This window comes from Astatotilapia calliptera, chromosome 9, assembly GCF_964374335.1.
Source record: "Astatotilapia calliptera chromosome 9, fAstCal68.1, whole genome shotgun sequence".
Classification (NCBI taxonomy): Eukaryota; Metazoa; Chordata; class Actinopteri; order Cichliformes; family Cichlidae; genus Astatotilapia; species Astatotilapia calliptera.
The window spans coordinates 29,540,476-29,559,267 of record NC_137430.1 but is presented as its reverse complement, the minus strand read 5'-3'; the positions used below and the strand labels follow the sequence as shown (position 1 = coordinate 29,559,267).

The window sequence follows — 18,792 nt, the reverse complement described above, 5'->3', positions numbered from 1 at the left end:
ACCTGAACACTCCTTCTGCTCAGAGGTTGAAATCGGGCTTACGGGATTTAGCCTGGCAACAAAGGGACGATTGTTAACCTTTTTCATTGTTTATTAATATTGCTGTTGGCTTTCTCTTTCTGCCTCCCACGTCCTGCTATACATGTAGATGCATCTTTGTCCTGTGTATGTATATGCTGGTGACTGCTGTTTTCCTGCTCTGCAATTAAAAGTTCAAAAAAAAAAAAAAAAAAAAAAAGAAGCAGACAAACATTTAAAGAAAAGACTACTATAGAAATTTCTTTTTCACAATGGGTCCAGAGGAACAAAAAAAGAGAAAAAAATAAGATATTTTCTGTGAAATAACAAAACTTTTCTGTCTGGAGAATTGTGCTGATACATTTTATTGATAAAGGAGTATTTCTTTAACATACTGGCAAACTGAGATGAAGTTTTTCATTGTGCTTTTTTCATATAATAAGATTTTTCACTGGGCCGACCCACTTATGTTCATCGTGGGCCGCATGAACTTGGGTAAAAGTTTTATAAAAAACCTGGACAGTGTTGCTCAGCGAGCATCCTCAGTTGAAACACAAGTGGAATGCAATAGGCGATTCAAACAACAGCAGGAAAATATTTGCTCAATAATACAAAAGTTTATTTTTGTATTGTTTTTCACAGCCACATTGTGCTTCACATAAACACATAATGCACAGAAAGAGATTCACAAATAAGAAAAAAAACCCACAAAAAACAAAAGACAAATAAAACCTGATCAATTAATGTTTTAAAACAGTCAGGCTGAGAAAGCGCTCTGGTTTGAATAAGCCTTCAAAGGTGATGAAAATACTGATGCAGCAGACAGACTTCACACCTTCCTCATTTTGGCAGTGACTAGAGAGGAAAAACAGACAAGCAGCAGCTTCAGTTTTTCTCTGTAAATACTTTGCATTTATTTCTGTGTGTTTCTTTTAGCACGACTTACGATCTTTGACCCACTGAGCTTTTGGATCAGCACAAAGTTGTCCCTTTTTTGTGTTAAAACTGGAAATAAAAGACAGAAAATTATAGAGATTGTATATGTTTGTATGTAGGACAACAAGTGCTGACTTACATTATAGCCTTCACACAGTGTCCTCTTGCAGCCTGCTCACGATATGTTTCTCCCACCACCTCAGCAGTCATATTGTCTTTGTCGACGCCAACGCAGCACGGGCGGATTCTTCCAGGTCCACGGACTCGAGTATCTGAGAGATAAAAGGTTAAAAACTGATTTGTCTTATATCACTAAACAGAAGATGACTTTTAATATGTGACCTGAAATTATGTTACAGTGCACAGGCATTTTTTTGTCCAAATCAATCAACAAGTAAGTGGAACAAATCAATGTTCTCATCACTTGGGGACCCTCAAGCACTTTTTAGGCAGTTTTGGCATTATGTTAATTAACTTTGATTTTTATAGTCGTTGGGATTCAAAGAAAAAATGAATGAAAACCAATCCAACTTTGGCCCAGAATTAAGTTTAGCTGTTGCAGGGCTCTTGCACAGATTTTAAAGAATGTTTCTGTCTTGAAATGTCTCTGATTAAAAAAGCATATTACATACTCCTATTTGTGCAGCATGTGGATATTTCTTAAAGAAACTCCGGCTAGCCTGCCCATGCTCCACAGCATACCTATGAAATAGCTGCATAGACATGAAATCAGTGATGGTTTGATCAGAACGCGTCTCCAAGCAGCCTGAAGCTGGACAGATAGTCTCGATATGATAGAGAAAGGTGGATTACGTTGAAATATCCACACGCCGTGACCAAAGGGGAGTCATACGTCTTACATATCGAATATGTAACTGAGTGGAGACAGTCTTGGTATGATAGAGAACATATTCTCAATGTTCTTATGTTAATAACAGACGGTACGTCACTGTTTGCTTTGTGCTGTTATCAGGATCACTCAGAAAGTTTCCATAAATATATTTTAACAGAGGCGAGACTTGATCCAACATTTGGAGATATCATCTGGAATCTGGTTCCTGGAATTTTGCAAGGATGAATTTTTACTTATATTTATTTTCTTAACCAAATTGAATCAAATAGAAATATGAACGGTTGGGAAACATTGTCTTTATGTTCTGAAGATGAAATCTGCTGTACCAAACAAATCCAAACTGATTCTGCCTTAAATTGCTTTTTTTGTTATTATTTGCAAACAAAGCATGTTGATTTCTTTTACAGGGGATGAGAATAGGAACCAACATTAAGCTCCATTTATTAACAATGATTAATATATCAAATGTTTAATCATAGATTTCAAAGTTCAGATGTGCTGATAACTGAATGGTGAAAAATACTGTCCCGTAGCTGCAAGATATTATCTTATACTCTCTCTGTGTCTCTCTCATTTTCTGCTTTCATGCCTTATGCAATGAGTCACAATGTATGCACCCCTCCAAAAACCCACTGAAATGATGACTTTGCTAAAAACTAAAATGAAGCAGTGAGATGTAGTTACAGAGTGAATTTGTTTGAAGGAAACCACTGCACCAACTGTGCTACACTAATAAGTTGGCAGTTATGATAGTTTAAGTGTCAACATATGCCTGGTATGCAACGCAGCGTGAGACATAACCCCATAAGTGACAGAAAACAAAAGTAGAAAACATAAATAGTACAAACATTGTTAATGGTAAGCAGTATAGCGGGAATGGATATGGTGTGGCTGTCAGTCAGTCCAGCAATCGAACACAAAAGTCAGGTGAATGTTGTACTTAAAAAAAAAGGAAATCTCCAAGACTTCTTCTAAATGTCGATGTAAAGGACGCCTTTTAAAATGCCATGACTGACTAATGAAACTTAGCCCAGAAAACAGCTTCCAGGAATGCTTGGTGGGTAGAAGTCGAGTGTGAATGCTGGATAAAAAATGTCACAATTATAGACTGAGCAGATACCAGAATATGACTGATGTAAAGGTTTGTGGTCTTTACACAGTGGTCCTGCCCAATAAAACACCAAAATGTCAGAAGTGAACCTTATTCACAAACAGGCAGCAGCCATTGTTGGAGATAGTCATTGCTGCGATCAAATGATCTATTTTATCTCTTTTTTCCCCTCATTTTTCTGTAGAAAAGTAAGAGCACAGTTACCTTCAGAGGAGTGGCAGCACACACACACCGAGAGCAGGAGGAGAGTGATGGAGAGGATCTTCACAGTCATTTTCACCAGTGGTCTGGCTCACTGATCAGAGTCAAAATCTACGAGTTGATTTGTGTTTGGTTATTTATTGGTAAGTGCAGGAACACATGCAGGCACAACTGATGAGGTGTGATTATAGGTCTGTGTATTTGTGTGCTGGGTGTGGCATATCACACCTCCCCCTCTTATCAGGAAGAATTCAGTATTTCAACCTATCAACACCTCACTGAGATCTTTCTGAGAAACAGCCTCATATACACGAAGTTCAAAGACACTCAAATATGGTGATGATTATGATAGAGCCTGATGATTGAGAACAACGGTTTGTGCATTGTAATGAGAGATGAATCTAAATCACCCACTGACTTCTGTTCTTCAGTGATTCATGGTTTCCCTAAACAGCCTATATGTACATCTATTAACATTTGCATGACTGGCTGACTTTTATGCTGCTTATTTTTTCTTATAAATTCCCACGACTTTTGCTCGTAATTTAAATTTAATTGTTTCTTGTTTGCATCAAGCTGTTTTACCCCTGAAAACACAAAAGAACTCACTTTTACTGTTTATTTTATTTATGTTAACTTTTGGCAGATGATCAGATAAGTTTCACACTCTGCTCTGCAGGAAATGTGTGACAGAAATGTGATCATGTCGACTGTCTTTATCTTCCAACACACACACACAGATCAACAGTTTCTAACACAGACTAAATACATCACATGTTAAATGGTTTGTGTATGCATTGCTAATTTCCCCCCTCATAGCTGCATTAGACGTTCTATTTCTTTTATTTAGGCTTAAATATGAGGGCATGGCTGTTTGGGGTACTTGGGTTCATTTCCCCGTTTATGACCCAACAGGCCAAGCATAAACTTTCTGACAGATGGCCTCACATTTGACCCTGAAATACTGTTCCTGTGGTTGCTGTGCTCTATTTGTGCTCACCTGCTGTGTTTAGTTTCAATAGATGTGATGCTGTGCATTATAGCTAAAAACTGTCTTCTCTGGTCTCATTGGTTCAAAGTTCCAGAAGTGTTTATTGCAGAAAGTCAAGGTACCTTTTCCTGCACCTCATGGATAGGGTTGTGCGTTCGCATGCTGCATATACCTCCACATATCTGGATTTTCAGTATGACTTAAAGCAGTTATGACATGGTCTGATTTTCTCACCCAATAAAGGGATATTTAATATATCAGTCTACTCTTCATTCTATCAGACACAGTTATCACAGCTCGTACATTTGCTTTTTACACATATATGTAAGCATTGAGCCAAATTTAGTAATGCCAACAAATTAAAGGAACAATATTTGTCTCTTATATATGATACATCTATATATACACTGTCAAAGATACTTGTCTTTGAGTGAAGATTTAAGGTGATAGGACATATAAATAACTGCAACTTGAATCTTTGACACAGAGTTCAAGCTCACTGCTGTAATATATCATCTGCTAAAATTCTGCTTCTTTCTTTCGTCAGCTGCATGAACTTTGGTAAAAGATAAAGGTTTATTAAAAACCTGGACAGTCTACTCAGTGAGCATCCTCAATTAAAGCACTAGTGGAATACATTCAGCGATGTGTGTGACATTTTGTGAGGGTCTGGTGGGCACTGAAACAACAGCAGGAAAATATTTGCTTAAAAGTTTATTTTTATATTATTTTTCACAGCCACATTGTTCTTCACATAAACACACAATGCAAAGAAAGAGATCCACAAATAAGCAAAAACAAAAAAAAAGACAAAGCAACCTGAACCCCAATTATCAATTAAAAAACAATGAAGTCAACAGCGTGAATAAAATACAGGTTTACTCCACAGTAAAAATTAATCTACAAAAAAAAATGTTTTGAAACAGTCAGGCTGAGAAAGCGCTCTGGTTTGAATAAGCCTTTAAAGGTGATGGAAATGCTGAAAATACTGATGTAGCAGACAGACTTCACTCCTTCCTCATTTTGGCAGTGACTAGAGAGGAAAAACAGACAAGCAGTAGTTTTAGTTTTTCTCTGTAAATACTTTATTATTTATTTCTGTGTGTGTTTATTTTTAGCACGACTTACGATCTTTGACCCACTGAGCTTTCGGATCAGCACAAAGTTGTCCATATTCTGTGTTGAAACTGGAAATAAAAGACAGAAAATTATAGAGATTGTATATGTTTGTATGTAGGACAACGTGTGCTGACTTACATTATAGCCTTCACACAGTGTCCTCTTGCAGCCTGCTCACGATATGTTTCTCCCACCACCTCAGCAGTCATATTGTCTTTGTCGACGCCAACGCAGCACGGGCGGATTCTTCCAGGTCCACGGACTTGAGTATCTGAGAGATAAAAGGTTAAAAACTGATTTGTCTTACATCACTAAACAGAAGATGACTTTTAATATGTGACCTGAAATTATGTTACAGTGCACAGGCATTTTTTGTCCAAATCAATCAACAAGTAAGTGGAACAAATCAATGTTCTCATCACTTGGGGACCCTCAAGCACTTTTTAGGCAGTTTTGGCATTATGTTAATTAACTTTGATTTTTATAGTCGTTGGGATTCAAAGAAAAAATGAATGAAAACCAATCCAACTTTGGCCCAGAATTAAGTTTAGCTGTTGCAGGGCTCTTGCACAGATTTTAAAGAATGTTTCTGTCTTGAAATGTCTCTGATTAAAAAAGCATATTACATACTCCTATTTGTGCAGCATGTGGATATTTCTTAAAGAAACTCCGGCTAGCCTGCCCATGCTCCACAGCATACCTATGAAATAGCTGCATAGACATGAAATCAGTGATGGTTTGATCAGAACGCGTCTCCAAGCAGCCTGAAGCTGGACAGATAGTCTCGATATGATAGAGAAAGGTGGATTACGTTGAAATATCCACACGCCGTGACCAAAGGGGAGTCATACGTCTTACATATCGAATATGTAACTGAGTGGAGACAGTCTTGGTATGATAGAGAACATATTCTCAATGTTCTTATGTTAATAACAGACGGTACGTCACTGTTTGCTTTGTGCTGTTATCAGGATCACTCAGAAAGTTTCCATAAATATATTTTAACAGAGGCGAGACTTGATCCAACATTTGGAGATATCATCTGGAATCTGGTTCCTGGAATTTTGCAAGGATGAATTTTTACTTATATTTATTTTCTTAACCAAATTGAATCAAATAGAAATATGAACGGTTGGGAAACATTGTCTTTATGTTCTGAAGATGAAATCTGCTGTACCAAACAAATCCAAACTGATTCTGCCTTAAATTGCTTTTTTTGTTATTATTTGCAAACAAAGCATGTTGATTTCTTTTACAGGGGATGAGAATAGGAACCAACATTAAGCTCCATTTATTAACAATGATTAATATATCAAATGTTTAATCATAGATTTCAAAGTTCAGATGTGCTGATAACTGAATGGTGAAAAATACTGTCCCGTAGCTGCAAGATATTATCTTATACTCTCTCTGTGTCTCTCTCATTTTCTGCTTTCATGCCTTATGCAATGAGTCACAATGTATGCACCCCTCCAAAAACCCACTGAAATGATGACTTTGCTAAAAACTAAAATGAAGCAGTGAGATGTAGTTACAGAGTGAATTTGTTTGAAGGAAACCACTGCACCAACTGTGCTACACTAATAAGTTGGCAGTTATGATAGTTTAAGTGTCAACATATGCCTGGCATGCAACGCAGCGTGAGACATAACCCCATAAGTGACAGAAAACAAAAGTAGAAAACATAAATAGTACAAACATTGTTAATGGTAAGCAGTATAGCGGGAATGGATATGGTGTGGCTGTCAGTCAGTCCAGCAATCGAACACAAAAGTCAGGTGAATGTTGTACTTAAAAAAAAAAGGAAATCTCCAAGACTTCTTCTAAATGTAGACGTAAAGGACGCCTTTTAAAATGCCATGACTGACTAACAAAACTTAGCCCAGAAAACAGCTTCCAGGAATGCTTGGTGGGTAGAAGTCGAGTGTGAATGCTGGATAAAAAATGTCACAATTATAGACTGAGCAGATACCAGAATATGACTGATGTAAAGGTTTGTGGTCTTTACACAGTGGTCCTGCCCAATAAACCACCAAAATGTCAGAAGTGAACCTTATTCACAAACAGGCAGCAGCCATTGTTGGAGATAGTCATTGCTGCGATCAAATGATCTATTTTATCTCTTTTTTCCCCTCATTTTTCTGTAGAAAAGTAAGAGCACAGTTACCTTCAGAGGAGTGGCAGCACACACACACCGAGAGCAGGAGGAGAGTGATGGAGAGGATCTTCACAGTCATTTTCACCGGTGGTCTGGCTCACTGATCAGAGTCAAAATCTACGAGTTGATTTGTGTTTGGCTATTTATTGGTAAGTGCAGGAACACATGCAGGCACAACTGATGAGGTGTGATTATAGGTCTGTGTATTTGTGTGCTGGGTGTGGCATATCACACCTCCCCCTCTTATCAGGAAGAATTCAGTATTTCAACCTATCAACACCTCACTGAGATCTTTCTGAGAAACAGCCTCATATACACGAAGTTCAAAGACACTCAAATATGGTGATGATTATGATAGAGCCTGATGATTGAGAACAACGGTTTGTGCATTGTAATGAGTGACGAATCTAAATCACCCACTGACTTCTGTTCTTCAGTGATTCATGGTTTCCCTAAACAGCCTATATGTACATCTATTAACATTTGCATGACTGGCTGACTTTTATGCTGCTTATTTTTTCTTATAAATTCCCACGACTTTTGCTCGTAATTTAAATTTAATTGTTTCTTGTTTGCATCAAGCTGTTTTACCCCTGAAAACACAAAAGAACTCACTTTTACTGTTTATTTTATTTAGGTTGACTTTTGGCAGATGATCAGATAAGTTTCACACTCTGCTCTGCAGGAAATGTGTGGCAGAAATGTGATCATGTCGACTGTCTTTATCTTCCAACACACACACACACAGATCAACAGTTTCTAACACAGACTAAATACATCACATGTTAAATGGTTTGTGTATGCATTGCTAATTTCCCCCCTCATAGCTGCATTAGACGTTCTATTTCTTTTATTTAGGCTTAAATATGAGGGCATGGCTGTTTGGGGTACTTGGGTTCATTTCCCCGTTTATGACCCAACAGGCCAAGCATAAACTTTCTGACAGATGGCCTCACATTTGACCCTGAAATACTGTTCCTGTGGTTGCTGTGCTCTATTTGTGCTCACCTGCTGTGTTTAGTTTCAATAGATGTGATGCTGTGCATTATAGCTAAAAACTGTCTTCTCTGGTCTCATTGGTTCAAAGTTCCAGAAGTGTTTATTGCAGAAAGTCAAGGTACCTTTTCCTGCACCTCATGGATAGGGTTGTGCGTTCGCATGCTGCATATACCTCCACATATCTGGATTTTCAGTATGACTTAAAGCAGTTATGACATGGTCTGATTTTCTCACCCAATAAAGGAATATTTAATATATCAGTCTACTCTTCATTCTATCAGACACAGTTATCACAGCTCGTACATTTGCTTTTTACACATATATGTAAGCATTGAGCCAAATTTAGTAATGCCAACAAATTAAAGGAACAATATTTGTCTCTTATATATGATACATCTATATATACACTGTCAAAGATACTTGTCTTTGAGTGAAGATTTAAGGTGATAGGACATATAAATAACTGCAACTTGAATCTTTGACACAGAGTTCAAGCTCACTGCTGTAATATATCATCTGCTAAAATTCTGCTTCTTTCTTTCGTCAGCTGCATGAACTTTGGTAAAAGATAAAGGTTTATTAAAAACCTGGACAGTCTACTCAGTGAGCATCCTCAATTAAAGCACTAGTGGAATACATTCAGCGATGTGTGTGACATTTTGTGAGGGTCTGGTGGGCACTGAAACAACAGCAGGAAAATATTTGCTTAAAAGTTTATTTTTATATTATTTTTCACAGCCACATTGTTCTTCACATAAACACACAATGCAAAGAAAGAGATCCACAAATAAGGAAAAACAAAAAAAAAGACAAAGCAACCTGAACCCCAATTATCAATTAAAAAACAATGAAGTCAACAGCGTGAATAAAATACAGGTTTACTCCACAGTAAAAATTAATCTACAAAAAAAAATGTTTTGAAACAGTCAGGCTGAGAAAGCGCTCTGGTTTGAATAAGCCTTTAAAGGTGATGGAAATGCTGAAAATACTGATGTAGCAGACAGACTTCACTCCTTCCTCATTTTGGCAGTGACTAGAGAGGAAAAACAGACAAGCAGTAGTTTTAGTTTTTCTCTGTAAATACTTTATTATTTATTTCTGTGTGTGTTTATTTTTAGCACGACTTACGATCTTTGACCCACTGAGCTTTCGGATCAGCACAAAGTTGTCCATATTCTGTGTTGAAACTGGAAATAAAAGACAGAAAATTATAGAGATTGTATATGTTTGTATGTAGGACAACGTGTGCTGACTTACATTATAGCCTTCACACAGTGTCCTCTTGCAGCCTGCTCACGATATGTTTCTCCCACCACCTCAGCAGTCATATTGTCTTTGTCGACGCCAACGCAGCACGGGCGGATTCTTCCAGGTCCACGGACTTGAGTATCTGAGAGATAAAAGGTTAAAAACTGATTTGTCTTACATCACTAAACAGAAGATGACTTTTAATATGTGACCTGAAATTATGTTACAGTGCACAGGCATTTTTTGTCCAAATCAATCAACAAGTAAGTGGAACAAATCAATGTTCTCATCACTTGGGGACCCTCAAGCACTTTTTAGGCAGTTTTGGCATTATGTTAATTAACTTTGATTTTTATAGTCGTTGGGATTCAAAGAAAAAATGAATGAAAACCAATCCAACTTTGGCCCAGAATTAAGTTTAGCTGTTGCAGGGCTCTTGCACAGATTTTAAAGAATGTTTCTGTCTTGAAATGTCTCTGATTAAAAAAGCATATTACATACTCCTATTTGTGCAGCATGTGGATATTTCTTAAAGAAACTCCGGCTAGCCTGCCCATGCTCCACAGCATACCTATGAAATAGCTGCATAGACATGAAATCAGTGATGGTTTGATCAGAACGCGTCTCCAAGCAGCCTGAAGCTGGACAGATAGTCTCGATATGATAGAGAAAGGTGGATTACGTTGAAATATCCACACGCCGTGACCAAAGGGGAGTCATACGTCTTACATATCGAATATGTAACTGAGTGGAGACAGTCTTGGTATGATAGAGAACATATTCTCAATGTTCTTATGTTAATAACAGACGGTACGTCACTGTTTGCTTTGTGCTGTTATCAGGATCACTCAGAAAGTTTCCATAAATATATTTTAACAGAGGCGAGACTTGATCCAACATTTGGAGATATCATCTGGAATCTGGTTCCTGGAATTTTGCAAGGATGAATTTTTACTTATATTTATTTTCTTAACCAAATTGAATCAAATAGAAATATGAACGGTTGGGAAACATTGTCTTTATGTTCTGAAGATGAAATCTGCTGTACCAAACAAATCCAAACTGATTCTGCCTTAAATTGCTTTTTTTGTTATTATTTACAAACAAAGCATGTTGATTTCTTTTACAGGGGATGAGAATAGGAACCAACATTAAGCTCCATTTATTAACAATGATTAATATATCAAATGTTTAATCATAGATTTCAAAGTTCAGATGTGCTGATAACTGAATGGTGAAAAATACTGTCCCGTAGCTGCAAGATATTATCTTATACTCTCTCTGTGTCTCTCTCATTTTCTGCTTTCATGCCTTATGCAATGAGTCACAATGTATGCACCCCTCCAAAAACCCACTGAAATGATGACTTTGCTAAAAACTAAAATGAAGCAGTGAGATGTAGTTACAGAGTGAATTTGTTTGAAGGAAACCACTGCACCAACTGTGCTACACTAATAAGTTGGCAGTTATGATAGTTTAAGTGTCAACATATGCCTGGCATGCAACGCAGCGTGAGACATAACCCCATAAGTGACAGAAAACAAAAGTAGAAAACATAAATAGTACAAACATTGTTAATGGTAAGCAGTATAGCGGGAATGGATATGGTGTGGCTGTCAGTCAGTCCAGCAATCGAACACAAAAGTCAGGTGAATGTTGTACTTAAAAAAAAAAGGAAATCTCCAAGACTTCTTCTAAATGTAGACGTAAAGGACGCCTTTTAAAATGCCATGACTGACTAACAAAACTTAGCCCAGAAAACAGCTTCCAGGAATGCTTGGTGGGTAGAAGTCGAGTGTGAATGCTGGATAAAAAATGTCACAATTATAGACTGAGCAGATACCAGAATATGACTGATGTAAAGGTTTGTGGTCTTTACACAGTGGTCCTGCCCAATAAACCACCAAAATGTCAGAAGTGAACCTTATTCACAAACAGGCAGCAGCCATTGTTGGAGATAGTCATTGCTGCGATCAAATGATCTATTTTATCTCTTTTTTTCCCTCATTTTTCTGTAGAAAAGTAAGAGCACAGTTACCTTCAGAGGAGTGGCAGCACACACACACCGAGAGCAGGAGGAGAGTGATGGAGAGGATCTTCACAGTCATTTTCACCGGTGGTCTGGCTCACTGATCAGAGTCAAAATCTACGAGTTGATTTGTGTTTGGTTATTTATTGGTAAGTGCAGGAACACATGCAGGCACAACTGATGAGGTGTGATTATAGGTCTGTGTATTTGTGTGCTGGGTGTGGCATATCACACCTCCCCCTCTTATCAGGAAGAATTCAGTATTTCAACCTATCAACACCTCACTGAGATCTTTCTGAGAAACAGCCTCATATACACGAAGTTCAAAGACACTCAAATATGGTGATGATTATGATAGAGCCTGATGATTGAGAACAACGGTTTGTGCATTGTAATGAGTGATGAATCTAAATCACCCACTGACTTCTGTTCTTCAGTGATTCATGGTTTCCCTAAACAGCCTATATGTACATCTATTAACATTTGCATGACTGGCTGACTTTTATGCTGCTTATTTTTTCTTATAAATTCCCACGACTTTTGCTCGTAATTTAAATTTAATTGTTTCTTGTTTGCATCAAGCTGTTTTACCCCTGAAAACACAAAAGAACTCACTTTTACTGTTTATTTTATTTAGGTTAACTTTTGGCAGATGATCAGATAAGTTTCACACTCTGCTCTGCAGGAAATGTGTGACAGAAATGTGATCATGTCGACTGTCTTTATCTTCCAACACACACACACAGATCAACAGTTTCTAACACAGACTAAATACATCACATGTTAAATGGTTTGTGTATGCATTGCTAATTTCCCCCCTCATAGCTGCATTAGACGTTCTATTTCTTTTATTTAGGCTTAAATATGAGGGCATGGCTGTTTGGGGTACTTGGGTTCATTTCCCCGTTTATGACCCAACAGGCCAAGCATAAACTTTCTGACAGATGGCCTCACATTTGACCCTGAAATACTGTTCCTGTGGTTGCTGTGCTCTATTTGTGCTCACCCGCTGTGTTTAGTTTCAATAGATGTGATGCTGTGCATTATAGCTAAAAACTGTCTTCTCTGGTCTCATTGGTTCAAAGTTCCAGAAGTGTTTATTGCAGAAAGTCAAGGTACCTTTTCCTGCACCTCATGGATAGGGTTGTGCGTTCGCATGCTGCATATACCTCCACATATCTGGATTTTCAGTATGACTTAAAGCAGTTATGACATGGTCTGATTTTCTCACCCAATAAAGGAATATTTAATATATCAGTCTACTCTTCATTCTATCAGACACAGTTATCACAGCTCGTACATTTGCTTTTTACACATATATGTAAGCATTGAGCCAAATTTAGTAATGCCAACAAATTAAAGGAACAATATTTGTCTCTTATATATGATACATCTATATATACACTGTCAAAGATACTTGTCTTTGAGTGAAGATTTAAGGTGATAGGACATATAAATAACTGCAACTTGAATCTTTGACACAGAGTTCAAGCTCACTGCTGTAATATATCATCTGCTAAAATTCTGCTTCTTTCTTTCGTCAGCTGCATGAACTTTGGTAAAAGATAAAGGTTTATTAAAAACCTGGACAGTCTACTCAGTGAGCATCCTCAATTAAAGCACTAGTGGAATACATTCGCCAATGTGTGTGACATTTTGTGAGGGTCTGGTGGGCACTGAAACAACAGCAGGAAAATATTTGCTTAAACGTTTATTTTTATATTATTTTTCACAGCCACATTGTTCTTCACATAAACACACAATGCAAAGAAAGAGATCCACAAATAAGCAAAAAAAAAAAAAAAAAAAAAGACAAAGCAACCTGAACCCCAATTATCAATTAAAAAACAATGAAGTCAACAGCGTGAATAAAATACAGGTTTACTCCACAGTAAAAATTAATCTACAAAAAAAAATGTTTTGAAACAGTCAGGCTGAGAAAGCGCTCTGGTTTGAATAAGCCTTTAAAGGTGATGGAAATGCTGAAAATACTGATGTAGCAGACAGACTTCACTCCTTCCTCATTTTGGCAGTGACTAGAGAGGAAAAACAGACAAGCAGTAGTTTTAGTTTTTCTCTGTAAATACTTTATTATTTATTTCTGTGTGTGTTTATTTTTAGCACGACTTACGATCTTTGACCCACTGAGCTTTCGGATCAGCACAAAGTTGTCCATATTCTGTGTTGAAACTGGAAATAAAAGACAGAAAATTATAGAGATTGTATATGTTTGTATGTAGGACAACGTGTGCTGACTTACATTATAGCCTTCACACAGTGTCCTCTTGCAGCCTGCTCACGATATGTTTCCCCCACCACCTCAGGGCTCATATTGATGTCGGTGACATCAACGCAGCACGGGCGTTTACTTCCAGGACCAGGTGGACCTGAGAGGTAGGAGGTTAAAAACTAATTTATCTGACCTGAGAAAGTCTGATTAGAAACTCAAAAGTTAACTCCAGGTTTAAAACGTGATGAAACTCCTTACATCGCAAAACAAGACAAATGTTACCTGAAATTATGTGAATGTAAGCATTTTTTTTTACACTTCGACAGAAAATGAAGGTCACAGAGAGGCAAAAAAGGATATGAAAACTAATAAACCATGTTTCTGTCTTCTAATGTCTCTGATAAAAACAGTGCATGAACATTGTTCTGAGGTTGTGAATCACATATTGTCAATACTCTCTCTTTATATACATTTCTATTATTTCTATAATGGAGGGTGTGTGATCGTTTCCTTTGTGTTTGTTTCCTGGATCACTGAGAAAGTTTCCATAAACACTTTTTAACAGAAGTCTCAGATTGCTCTGGCTTTTATTCTCCAGTACAGCACACCAAATTCCTTTCCAGAGGATCAAAATGAGAAAACACATTAAGCTTAATTTGCTAGCAACGGTTATTATATGAAAAACATGACTTTCCAGAGTCTAGGCTGTTAGTGGCTTCCCATGATGCACTCAGTGTTTCTTCAGAGTCTCACTTATTATGTGTTTAAACATCAATTTCTGTTTAATGACGCATTTTTAAATCTCTGGATCTCTTTCACAGTATGTTTGTAGTACTGTCTTCTACCCCTCAACCCTATAGGTCCCTACAGATGGTTGCCCCTCCCTGACCCTGGTTCTGCAGGAGGTTACTTCCTTACTGTTACTTCCTCATGGGGAGTCATATAATTTTATCTGTATTATTGTATCTTTACTTCACAATTTAAAGCACCTTGAGGTGACTGCTGCTGTGATGTCATATTATATGAATAAAACTGGATTATACTGAAAATTAATAATGTTTAATCATACAAGACAGAATTAAGAGGTGCAGGTAGCTGAACGCTGAACAGAATTATCCCATAGCTGCAACATATCATGTTATACTCTGTGTCTCTGTGTCACTATTTCCTGCTTGTAGATCACACCATCACACTTAACCAATGGGTCACAATGTATACACCCCTCACAGAAAAACCCCCATGAAAACAGCATCAAGATCTGGCTACAGATTTAGCTTGAAAGAAACCACTGCACACTGTGCCACCATAGTAAGGTTTGAGTTATGACAGTCAAAAGGGCGATGCAAATGATGCCGAGCATGCAACACCCCATAAAACATAATTCTCTAATGTCACTGGAAATAAAATATATATAGTTTAATTATTGTTAATTTTAACCAATCAACCAAGTCCTTACAGAGCGGTCATACCCAATAAAACCGCCAAAAAGTTAGACGTGTACCCCAGCATCACAAATAGCTTGAAGCCATTGTTGGAAAAAGTCATGCTGTGATCAGTTTTATGTATTTTATTCTTTTTGTTTTCCATTAGAAAGTGAGAGCATAGTTACCTGCAGAGTAGCTGAAGCACACACACATTGAGAGCAGGAGGAGAGTGATGGAGAGGATCTTCACAGACATTTTCACCGGTGGTCTGGCTCACTGATCAGGTTGAAACTATATCAGTTGATTCGTGTTTGGTTATTTATTGGTAAGTGCAGGAACACATGCAGGCACAACTGATGACGTGTTTTAACAAGTCCTTGTGGTGCATGGTGTGGCATCTCAGACCTCCGCCTCTTATCAGGGAGATCTGAGTGTTTCAAACCACCAACAGACTCGCAGCTTCCAAAGAAGCACACACAAAGTTTGCAGACACTTAAATATAGTGTACAAAATAATTGATACAAACAGTTTGTGTATTGTCACAAATGATGGATCTAAATCACACGTTGATTATTGTTTTTCCATTTTAACTAACTGTGAGTGTTTATCTCTTGCAGGCCTCAAGTGAAAAATAATCGTGCGTCATGATGCCTCTTAACGATCCTGATGCACATCTATTTACATTTGCATGATTTGTTAATGTTTGGCTGCTTATTTTTCATCTATAAATCCCCACAACTTAAACTTTTGTTTAAGCCATTAAAGTCTCACTGAAAACTAAAGGACCTCTGTCAGTGCACCCCAGGGCAGCTGTGGCTACAATGTAGCTGCCATCACCAGTGTGTGAATGTGTGTGTGAATGTGTGGAGGACTGAATGTAGTGTAAAGCGCTTTGGGGACCTTAGGGACTAAGTAAAGCGCTATACAAATACAGGCCATTTACCATTTACAAAGTAGTGAAACGCTCTCATTGCTTATTTCATTTAGGTGTACTTTTGGCAGATGATCAGGTAACTTTCACACTCTGCTCTGGAGGAAGTGTGTGACAGAAAAGTATTTGTGTCGACTGTGTTAATCTTCCAACACACACACATGCAAAGTCAAAATTTTTTGACACAGGATGTGCACTACTAATGTCCCACCTCGTGCATCAGCGCTCTTTTATTTCGGCCTAAATTTGTGGACATGGCTGTTTTTGGGTGTATGGGTTCATTTCCCTGTTGCATGATCAAATTTCAGGCAAACATTAACTGTCAAACAGATGGCCTCACATTTGACCGTATACAGAGGAGGTCATGGTTGATTCAATAAGTGCAAGGGATCCTGGTCCTGTGGCTACAAAGCGAGCTCAAGTCGCTCCTCCACTGTGATTGACAGTTGAGGAGTTTGTGCTTATATGCTGTATTTGTATCACTTTGTGGAGCATTGGACTGCCATTACCTCATAAGACTTTGTTGTTATACTATCTCTTACCGTATATTACTAAATCTCCATTTGCACTATTTGCCTATTTGCACTACTCTGCCTGGTTTACACTCAATGTCATTTACCCTTACCTGAATATTGTATATTGTATATTGCATAGCTTTCTTGTTAAATTGTATTGTATTTATTTAAATTTTTACTTTTTAATTTATTTTATTTGCATTTTTTAATCACTCTCTTATATTTAAATGTTCATTTGCTATTTCATCTAGGGTTTGAGAGTAACGAAATTTCTATTCTCTGTATGTCCTGTACATGTGGCAGAATTGACAAATAAAGTTGACTTTGACTTTGACTTTGATTTGGTTTTCACCAAATGTGGTGTTGAGTATTATCACCAATAATCCCCACTTTGGTCTCATCTGTCCAAATGACATTCTTTCTGGAATCTTTTAGTTGCTTATAAAATAACATGTTACACCGCATTACTGAATTGCATTTTTTCAATAATGCTGCAATGTAACCCGTTAATGGACTACATTCAGTAATTATTTTGCGGTTACAATTATATTGATTTATATGCAGCTATCGGCAAACAAAATGCTTTTTTCTTTCGGTTTACTTGTGCTGCAATCATCTGATTTCAGTTTGTGTTTGGGAGGAGGAACTTGGTGGTGCAGTACAGTGATACAGCTTTTGAGGAATACAGATATGGAGATTACTTTTATTTTTATTGCACAAAAGCACAAAAGTATGGAAAAGTGCAAACTGCATCCAGGACAGAAGAACTGCATTAAATTGCCAACGTAACTTGGGCTCTTTGCAAACATCTGCACAGACCACATGCTAACACAAAGCTAGCCAAGAAGTTGAGAGCATGCTAGCCGCTGATCTTCAGTAGGTAACAAAGGCAGTGATGAACAGGCAGTTGTGCAGCCTTAGGTTTTACCTGTTCATACTCCTAGAAGTAACTTAACTTTTTGTGTTCAGCTTTGTGTTCATAAGTTAAAATCCAAACAATACTATGTGAGTCCTCATCAGGGTAGGGATTGGTGCTGGTGTTCGGAACTGTAGGCTAAGTTAGGTTTATATTGTTAACTGGTAATTAAGTGAAACTTTGTGTTATTACCTCATCTATTACTACTTCATAACTGGAATAATTAGAGGTTGTTTAAAGTCGTGTTGCTGTCTTTCCCATTTTCTCATTTTTCTTGTAGCAAGAGGAAGGTTTAGTGTACATACCTGCCTTAAAAAGCCCGTCATGAAAGTCTTTCAACATAATCAGTTTAATGATTGTGAAACTTGCTTTGTGCCATTCCTCTTTCTTTTTATTTTGCTTGTTCCCACAAACGTTTATGCACTTTTTTCTTAGGTTGCGTTCTTTATCTGATATGGTAATACATATTTGAGTTTATGTTACTTCCTGTTTAAACTACACTTGTAGAAATAGTCAAACCAAAGATAAGACAACCACAAAAGCATATTTCCTGTTTATTTAGTAGGAAATAGGTTTGTAAGAGACATGTTCCTTAATTTGATGGTGTGAGTGTCTAACTCTCCAGTACGACTTCTAAATGAAGATTAAACTTAATAATTCAATAAGTATATTTATAAGTATCATATTAATAAAAACATTTACTTAAGTACTCGAAAGCTAAAGTAATTTGTTGCACTGCTTCTTACATTACTTTTACTCGCATATCATATAATTAGCATTTAACTTTATAAATATAAGTCTACAGTCCCACATACCAACCCAAATCGCTATCTTAATATCGATTTAACATATGATGTTTCTGAGGTTTCCTGACAAACAGGAGTTCAAATGGAGAAAATCCCATGAAAGCCAGGGTCACCTCCTGCACTGCAAATAACAGAGGTTCTAGCCAGCAACCCCAGTGGCATCGACCCTCTTGAATTAATGTATGAATCATGGACTTCAAGGTCTTTTTGAGCTCCACTAGCTCATCAATGTCAGCATAGTATATACTAGTCCAATTAGATTTAATGTGCCTCCTTTATTGGTCAGATGAATGGTCACTGAGTATCT

The 18,792-nt window shown here is 37.4% G+C and overlaps 1 protein-coding gene and 3 long non-coding RNA genes across 4 annotated transcripts; all 4 read right to left on the bottom strand.

The window, feature by feature from the left end:
• Positions 1-615: 615 nt before the first annotated feature.
• LOC113029421 (uncharacterized) lies at positions 616-3,410 on the bottom strand. Its single transcript, XR_013911489.1, has 4 exons — positions 3,123-3,410; positions 1,094-1,226; positions 965-1,023; positions 616-873 (listed from the first exon to the last, which is right to left on the bottom strand). It is a non-coding gene; the product is annotated as an uncharacterized LOC113029421 (long non-coding RNA).
• Positions 3,411-4,809: 1,399 nt separating this feature from the next.
• LOC145431155 (uncharacterized) lies at positions 4,810-7,575 on the bottom strand. The gene is made up of 4 exons (XR_013911490.1): positions 7,397-7,575; positions 5,368-5,500; positions 5,239-5,297; positions 4,810-5,143 (listed from the first exon to the last, which is right to left on the bottom strand). It is a non-coding gene; the product is annotated as an uncharacterized LOC145431155 (long non-coding RNA).
• Positions 7,576-9,087: 1,512 nt separating this feature from the next.
• Positions 9,088-11,856, bottom strand: LOC145430988 (uncharacterized). Its single transcript, XR_013911354.1, has 4 exons — positions 11,673-11,856; positions 9,644-9,776; positions 9,515-9,573; positions 9,088-9,419 (listed from the first exon to the last, which is right to left on the bottom strand). It is a non-coding gene; the product is annotated as an uncharacterized LOC145430988 (long non-coding RNA).
• Positions 11,857-13,361: 1,505 nt separating this feature from the next.
• On the bottom strand, positions 13,362-15,752 carry LOC113029425 (C-C motif chemokine 4 homolog). The gene is made up of 4 exons (XM_026180287.2): positions 15,503-15,752; positions 13,924-14,050; positions 13,795-13,853; positions 13,362-13,699 (listed from the first exon to the last, which is right to left on the bottom strand). Exons 1-4 carry the CDS (start codon positions 15,570-15,572, stop codon positions 13,674-13,676), a joined length of 282 nt encoding a protein of 93 aa, XP_026036072.2. The 5' UTR covers positions 15,573-15,752; the 3' UTR covers positions 13,362-13,673.
• Positions 15,753-18,792: the final 3,040 nt, after the last annotated feature.